This window comes from Sylvia atricapilla, chromosome 14 (genome assembly GCF_009819655.1).
Source record: "Sylvia atricapilla isolate bSylAtr1 chromosome 14, bSylAtr1.pri, whole genome shotgun sequence".
NCBI classification, from domain to species: Eukaryota; Metazoa; Chordata; class Aves; order Passeriformes; family Sylviidae; genus Sylvia; species Sylvia atricapilla.
The window spans coordinates 9,368,250-9,376,831 of NC_089153.1; the positions used below are offsets into that span (position 1 = coordinate 9,368,250).

The 8,582-nt window shown below is 55.3% G+C and overlaps 1 protein-coding gene across 1 annotated transcript; it reads right to left on the reverse strand.

The window, feature by feature from the left end:
* Positions 1–254: 254 nt before the first annotated feature.
* Positions 255–7,603, reverse strand: PITX1 (paired like homeodomain 1). The gene is made up of 3 exons (XM_066329048.1): positions 7,137–7,603; positions 4,097–4,302; positions 255–1,438 (listed from the first exon to the last, which is right to left on the reverse strand). Exons 1-3 carry the CDS (start codon positions 7,297–7,299, stop codon positions 899–901), a joined length of 909 nt encoding a protein of 302 aa, XP_066185145.1. The 5' UTR covers positions 7,300–7,603; the 3' UTR covers positions 255–898.
* Positions 7,604–8,582: the final 979 nt, after the last annotated feature.

Here is an 8,582-nt window from a genome sequence, read left to right on the forward strand (position 1 = left end):
ATCATGCATTTTAAAAACAGTTTATTCAACGGCCAAGGACAATGATCCTGCACAATGCAACGGTAGATATAAATATAACCTTATATAAGTGGTTGACCCTTGTCATTATTATTTTAATAGTTTCATACCTAATATTTCAACCATTTTCCCCCTCGCAGATTCTACTCTGCGATTTGGTTTTTGTTTTTTTGGTGTTTTTTTTTTGTTGGTTTTTTTTTTTCCCCCTCCCCTCTTCCCCCAACCTTTTTTTTTTTTTTTTTTTTTTTTTTTTTTTTTTTTTTTAGATTTTTTTTTTTCCGAGTGTGATTCTGTTTCTCAGTGGTAAACACTAACCAAACTCTTCCCGTGCGACAAGCGGCCAAGAACCGTCCCACCAGCTCTTACCACCGAGGCGTCCCGTCCTGCCGCCCTCCCCGCGGGGCAGCGGCCGCCTTACCGACTCCTGTGCAAGTTCAAGTAAACACATACAACCCGCATAATCCAGAGAAAAAAAAATTGCAACTCATCCATGTACCAGATTTCGGTGTCTCTTGCAAAAGGTTTCTGGTCCGTTTACGGTTTTAGATGGGTTTTTATTATTATTACTACTATTATTATTATTTAAAAATATTTTTAAAGCGCTGTTTTGTTGGTTGCATCGTTGTTTTGCCTTTTTTTTTTTTTTTTTTTCCTAGACAGTCGAAGTCCGCGGAGTTTTTGGGGCTTTTTTGGGGGGGCAGGGGAGGAGGGAGGGAGTGCTTTATTTTATTTTTTCCCCTCTCTCACTTGCTTGGGTTTTGCTTTTAATCATCAACGGGTTTAATTTTAATTTTTTTTTTCTATTTTCCGTTAAACGTCGCTTTGCTTCTGCTTTGCTTTGTCGGCGGTGCTTTGTCGGAGGTGGTTTGTATCAAGTCCGTCAACTGTTGTACTGACAGGCGTTTAAACTAGAGCCGGGGCTTTGCAAACTGCTGTAGCCGAAACTGGAGTGCTGCTTTGATTTCAGTCTGAGGCTGGCTAAGCTGGAGTTGCAAGTGTCCCGGTAGACGCTGTAGGGCGAGCCCGGCGGCCCGTAGGGACAGGCCGGCGAGGACATGGCCGAGTTGAGCGAGGAGCCGCTGATGTTGTTGATGTTGTTGAGGCCGGAGTTGGCCATGCCCGGCACGGCCGAGTGGCCCATACTGGAGGGCATGTTCATGGAGGGGATGCTGCTGGGCGCCGAGAACATGGACTGCGAGGACAGGGGGCTCATGGAGTTGAAGAAGGTGAAGCTCTTGGTGGAGAGCGGCGCCGGGGTGAGGCTTTTGGTGGCCCAGTTGTTGTAAGGGTAGCCGGCGTACATGTCGTCGTAGGGCTGCATCAGCCCGCTGAACTGGGGCACGTAGCCGTTCTTGCACAGGTCCATCTGCTGGTTCCGCTCCCGCTTTCTCCACTTGGCTCGGCGGTTCTTGAACCAAACCTGCGTGGGGAGGGGGCAGCGACACGTCTCGGTGAGTGCGGGGCCACAGCAGCCGCCCACCCCACCGCCGGTGCGCAGATGCGCGCAGGGGAGCGCAGGTATCCGCAGCGCAGCCTCTGCTCCCCGCGGCCCGGCCAGCCCCTCCGGGCCCCCAGAGCAGGCTCCGCGCCCTGCACCGCCTGTCCCCGCCGCCCCCCGGCCCCTCGGCACGGGGTCCCGCTCCGCAGGGTGCCTGCGGGCACCTCGGGCTCTGCGCGCATCCCTCTCTGTCCGGCGGGATGTGGCAGCCGGGATGCGGGCAGCCTCTCTGCCAAGGTGCCTGCGCGGGTGTCCGCGACCCCCGGCCCCCGCCGCCCCTTTCCCGGAGCCTGGAGGGGAGACAAGAGACGGCCCGCTCTGATTAAGGCCGGCTCGCCCCTGCTCTGCCGCGTTTCCGAACGCTAATGCTGTGTAATAAAAGTCCCCTGTTACAGATCATAAAAAAAGGGATTGGATTAGTATGCTTAGGTTAAAAAAAAAAAAAAAAATAATCGATCCCCGCATCGCCTTCGGATACATGCAGCCTCTGCCTTTATATCTAATAAGAATTTACAGCCCTAACTAGGAAGCAGAGAAGAGGGGTTGGTCCTGACGTTTGATGCAAAAACCAGTTCCAGTCTCATTCTTATTATTTTTATATATAATAATATCTATTTATCTATCTATCTATCTATCTATCTACCTATCTACCTACCTACCTATCTACCTATTTATCTATCTACATATATCTATATATCTATATCTATAGCATTTGAGTCCTCCGTGACGGAAGCCGGGCAGCTTCGAAAATCTTTAAAAATCGGTTAAAAATCTGCATCGTCGTGCCTGCCGCCTGCGCCCCGCCTGCGAGCCTCCCTTGCAGCATCCTCCTGAGGCCCCCCGGCTTTCTCCCACCGAGCCGGGGCCCGCGGGCTCCCTGCGGACACGGGCCGGCCCCGCGCAGGCTGCGCTCCCTCCGGAGCCGGGGCGGGGGCGGGGGGCGGCTCTTGGGGCCTCCCCTCCCGGCGCACAAATGGCACAACTATTATTAAATACCGGGCTCAAGGATGGAAACTCCATGGGGGGAACGGATGGCGGAGTCTATTTTTAAAAAAATAACAATAATAAAAAGAATCCTGTATAAATAGGAAACGAAAGCCAACATGTTCAAAACCCGTAATATACTCCTCGGAAGGTGCTTCCAGACAGGAATTTCCTGAAAATGAGGGTAATAGTTTTAATTATGGCTCCTAGACATTTTAAAGGAAGGCCCTCATAGCAAATTAAGGTTAGATTTGCAATCTGCCATCTCAGAACATCAAACCCAAACATCTCCACGCAGAAGGAGAACGAAATTATGTTAATTGCAACTCATATTTTAGTTACATTTGCTCCCTGAAATAATCAACCAGCATTAATGCTCAGGCTTTGTTTTGTTTTAAACTCAATTAAGACAATGCTTTCAGACGCATTTGTTTCAGATGGGTGTTTACCCTTTAAATGTTAAAAGCAGAATCTCTGTAATCCGATTTGGTCATTCAGGGTTTAATTGCCAAGTTAAAAACAAAAAACGAAAAGAAAAAAAAAAAGAAAAAGTGGATTTTTTCCGTGCGGTGGGGTTTCTCTCCCCAGTTCCCGTTTCCTCCCGCGCTTAGCCCACGGTGCCGTGGTGTGCGACCACTGCCGGAACCGCGCGGGGAAAGGTCTCGGGTGGAAAGAAACACTCGGGAGGTGGACAAACCGATAGATCGATAGAGACCGAGCCGCTTCGGCCAGGATCTCTCCCACATATAGCTCTCTAAGGAACTCCGAAGCACACAGACACACATGTATATACATATATACACACATATATATGTTTCTCGCCGCGTGCACCAATATTACCGAGGGACATATATATATATATATATACACACACATATACATATATATATATATACACGCTCTATGTGTATATACACACACCCTATATATATGTGTGCATATATATATATATGGAATAGGCTCCTAAGCGTGTAAAAATCGAGCGCCTCGGAGGTACAAGTTTGTGTCTTCAGCGTGTATTGACTTTGCGACCGCTCCCCAGCCCCTGCCCTTCGCTTTCGGCCTCCACAAACAGCCCGCGGCCTTGGGAGATGCGCGGCCGGGAGGGGCCGGCACCGAACGAGCCCCGCACCGTGCGGGCTGGATCTCGCCATCCCGCTGCCGCAATAGCGAGGGGCAGTGGGTTGTTGGGACATGGTCGTTGCGATTACTGGGAATAACCAGAGCACGGGGAAGTTGCTCGGATGGGAGTTTGCTCCATCACGGCGCCGCTTTTCGCGCGGTGCAGAGGGCTCTTCCCCCCACAGTCAGACCCTTCCATACCCCGGCCTTTCGCCGCTCCCTGCACCGCTCGCCGCCCGTTTTTCGAACCCGTCCCCAGTGCGAGGCCGACGGTCGCGACCCTCTCCGGTCGGCATCTCACCGTGGCCGAGAGCTGAATTTCTCCTCTCCGGCTGGATCCCAATTTCGGTCATTAAAATCCAGCCCGGAGCAAACGGCCGCAGGGTTCCCAGAACGGGCAGCTTCCCCGAGCCCCCCGCGCTCCGGCGGCCGCAGGGCAGAGCTCGCTCCCGGCGGGGCTGCAGCCCCTCTTACCCGGACTCGGGGCTCGGTGAGGTTGGTCCAGACGGCGATCTCCTCCCGCATGCTCATGTCGGGGTAGCGGTTCCGCTGGAAGGTGGCCTCCAGCTCCTGCAGCTGCTGGCTGGTGAAGTGGGTCCGCTGCCGCCGCTGCTTCTTCTTCTTCGCCGGGTCGTCGGCGGCCCCGTCCTCGTTTTTCTGCTCGCCGCTACGCTCTTTTTCTGCGAGGGGATCGGGTTGGGGATGGTTGGTTTATTTGTTTCCCCCCCTCTTTTTTTCCCCCTTTTTAAAAATTTTTTTTGCCTGAGTGTTTTTTTTTTCTTTTTTTTTTTTTTTTTTTTTGGTTTTTTTTTTTTTTTTTCCCCAACACCGGCACACAAAGGCAGATACCCCCGCCGCGCACGCAGGGCTGCCCACCCCACCGGAGGCACGCGTGGGGATACCCACTCGTGTCCCGCTGGGCCCTCAACCCAGCGAGCTCCCCGCAGCCCAAGCCGGCCTTTCCCAGGACGGCCGGGGAAGGAGCACGGAGCCCTGCCGGGCCCAGGGCACCCAGGACACCGCAGGAGGGAGCCCAGAGCGGCTCGGAGCGGGCCCGGGGGGTAACAGTGTTCGTGGGGAGCGGGGTCCCCGTATCACCGGCCGCACCGCCCTTCTACGGCACCTTCTCGCTCCCTCCAAACCGAGGCGTGATCTTTGCTCCATTGTCTTTGTTGTGCTCGGCCGCGAACGGAAACTTTGGAAGGGCAGGGGTGGAAAATCCAGGAGCAATTAATTGCAAAAGACCCCTCTCCGCTCCCCCACATCATTCTCTTTTCATAATTATTTTATTCTTCATCTTTTAGGATTTGGGTGTTTATTTTAACACAGGGCTGAGCGAAACCCTCTGCAAAAATCATATTGGAAGAAGGAAAAAAAAAAAAAATCCAGGAGGGTTTTCTCAGCCGGGATTTGCGCGGGCTGGGAGCAGGAATTCAACGCCGGCCCCGCGAATCCCCTCTCCCATTTCCTAACGGGGTCTCTGGCTCTCCCAGTCCGGTTTCGGCCCAGTTTGTCGCGGCTGAAGCGCTCGGGGCGGGACAGAAGGCCCTGAACCGAAGTGCTCCGGGCTGGGCCCGGAAGGTGCGGCCGGACTGTGCAGGGCCGGGGGCCGCGGCCAACCCCCGGCCTCGGTCCGGCTGCTGCAGAAGGGAAAAACCCCGGCCAGTTTCTCTTTCAGAGTTTTTATTTTTCCTTCTTTTAAGAGTTTATTTGTTTGGTTTTTTTTTTAAACCCTCTTTCAGGGGGTTTTCTCCCGCCGCCCGCGGGCCCCGGGGCATTTCTACAGCCCCGACCTCTGCGAGGTAAGCGGGAGTCTAAAAATAATCGCGTGCTTGAATCCAGAGCCCGGAAGGACTCGTCCTTGCAAAGTCACCCTTGAATCGCACCTTGCTGGGAACCCTCCATAGGAACCCACCACAGGAAAAGGGGTGAGGGTGCCAGCGGACCCCGGCTGCTCGGCGGACCCCCCAAAGGGGCCGATGGCCCTGGGGGTTTGCAGCGCGGCCGCGGCCTCTCGGCACAGACCCCACGGCCCCAGGCCCCTGGTCCCCAGACCGGCCCAGCCGCATGGCCCGGCGGCGAAACAGAAACAAAAATAACCCCCCGCCAAAACAAATCCTCCCGCTTTCGGCTGCGAATAGCTGGGATTAACCGGGCCCAGAGCGAGCGGGGGGCCATCGGCAAGAGGCAGCGGTCCCGATGGGCTCCGGCCGCGGCCCCTCGCCCGACGCTGACTTTAACTCCCCCGGTCTTCCCTAAAAATCCGGCCTCAGCGCAGGGCTGTGATACAATTCCAAATCGTAAGGCAAGGCATCTTTAATCGGCTTTAGTAACTATTTTTTCCCCATTAAAAAAAATAAAATCTAAAGGTATTTTGCAGGTTCGCGGAGAAGAAAAGCAGGCAGCTCCTCAACCCTCCGGCAGCATCGAGGGGTCACACACAGGGGTAGGGCAAAATGGAGCAAATCTCCCGCTCTAATCTCCAATAATCCCCTCTAATCTCAGTGTCCCTTCCAGACGCCGGTCTCTAACTTTGTTTGCGAATCAAGCACAACCCAAACCCTCTTTATCACCGAATGCCACTTCGGGACCAGCTCTCACACAGCCACTCTCTAGGTTAAAACTCCGAAGAGCAACAACAGCTATTCGAAAATTAAAAGAATATAAAACGTACACTCCCTCTGAAAACACCCCTGCTGCAGAAGGAATATCACGGTCCTTCTTGAAGCTTTTGTTCCTCTCTTCTACCTTTCCCTTGTCATTCTAAAAATGTTGTTGTTTTAATTAAATGCGATCTGAGAGAGCACAGCGTTCCCTGTAGCCCTCGCACACGGTGGTCAGGGCAAGGGGATCCTTCCCTTTTCCTGCGGGGAAAGCGCTCAGCCCCCACACAAAACCTCTCCGCGGCCGCGCACATCCCCTCCGCAGCGGCCCTCGCTGCCTGCCTTGGCCCCACGCTGTCTCTCCGGCTCTGCCTGCCCTTTCTTTCTTTTTAATATTTTTTTTTTCCCTGACAGAGAGATCTTTTTCCATCTCTGCACCACCCGAGCTGGAAAATAAACCCGGGCAAAAGCTGACATTATTTCAGAAACATCCGGCAAAACCGCACTCCCCGAAGAGTCCCCCCTTCCTCCCGACCCCATCAATTAATAACTACATTTTTTAAAATTTAAAAATAATAATTAAAAAAAAAATAAAGAAAAGAGAGCAGCTCCTGGGACGCTACCACGGAGCCATGTGTCCCCCCGGCGGGCTGTCAGCGCTGGGCACGGTGGGGGAGGCAGCTCCAGGAGGGCCCCTGCCCCCGGCTCCGGTTCCCGGGGCTCGGTTGGGATGGAGCCGCCGCGATCACCGGTTCTTGCTCTCCCTTGTCCCCCCATCGCCTCGGCTTGCGCGGGGGGCGCAGGCTCAGCACCCGCGGCCGCCCCGCGGAGGGAAGGCGCCGTGGGGAGGGGGAGGCAGCGCGGGGGGAGCGGGCCGGGGCCGCGGGGGGCGCGGGGAGGGGGAGGGTTACCTGGCACCTCCGTGTCGGAGGATTCACTGGCTGAGTTGTCGATCGGGTCTCTGGGTTCCGAGGATCTTTGCAAATGGAAGCTGGAAGCCATGTCATGGGAGGGTTGGGGTCTCAAGCTCTCAGGCAGTCTCTCCAAATTCATTCCACCTTTAAAGGAATCCATGGCAGGGGCGCCGGGCTGCCTGGGGGAGTTTGCAGGTGTTTATTCCACACAGAAAGGAACAAGGAGTTGTTTTTTTTTTTTTTTAAAGAAAAAAAAATCAACAAAAACCAAAAGCAAATCCACTTATTACTAACAGTATTATTTTAAGGGTGTCGGAAGCAATCTGGGCAGTGCCTGCAAGGCGGTTGTCTCTGCTGGGGAGAGGCACGGCGCTCCGGCCGCATAGGCAGGGAAGTGGTAAAGATCCCTTATAGAGAAACGCGAGTTGCGAGTTGGACAGTTTAAAGCTAAAGAGATTAAAGTGACCTGCCCTAGAACAAATGCCTGTAGTTAAACGCGGCTCCTCCCCCTGAAGGTTAAAACCTCCCCGTCTCGCTCATGCATCACTCCATCTAGCGCTGGCCCAGCCCGGCCGCGCGGGACCTGCCTCCGCTCTCCCCGCCATCCGCGCCCCTTGCGCGCCCGCGGCCAGACCCGCGGCCCCCCGCCGCCCCTGGCCGGCCCCCGCCGCCTGGCCGCGGCTCCTGCGGGGGTGCCTTCCCTCCTCCTTCTCTTCACCCGCCTCCTCCCCCAAACCCGGTGATGTATTCAAAATATTTCACAAACGAATGGAAAGGTGAACAATCCTCTGGGGACCCCCGCCCGCCCCCAGCACCCCGTCAGTTCGCCCCCCTCCGTAATCCCCTACCAGCCGGCAGCGCGCAGCGCGGCATCCCCACGGGTATCCCCGCACCCTTCCAGGCTGGGCCTCACGACCCGCGGAACCTCCGCAGCCAGCAATGGATGCGCACCCGCGCACTCCTCAGCATCTCTGCGCGGGGCTCAGCGACCCCACCACGTTTCAGTCCCAAGGGGAATACGTTCCTGCAGGGGTGCTTGGGCTGTGGACTCTGTCTGAACCGGTTTTAACCTTTTTTAATATTATTTTCCAGGCTGCGGGGGTTATAACAGCGCTGCCCGGGCCCTGCCTGGCGGCCGGGGGAGCACAGCCCGGGAAGCAGCGGCAGTGCCATCTCTCCCATCACATCATCTTTCAGCACATGATTAATAACAAATAATTTCCCTGCTGCAGCCGAACTCGCGATGACCCTCGGGAGGGGTCTCTGCGACTGTGGCAGTCCGGGGCCCAGGGCAGCCGGCGGGGAGGGAGTGGGAGGCCCCAATCGCTCCTCGGCAGACCCCTTCTCCTGCGTGGGTCACTGGTGCACCCTGTCCCGGGACAGGGGCGTGTGGAGCAGGGCCGGTCCCCGGTGCTGCCCACGAAGGCCAGGATACAGCCTTAG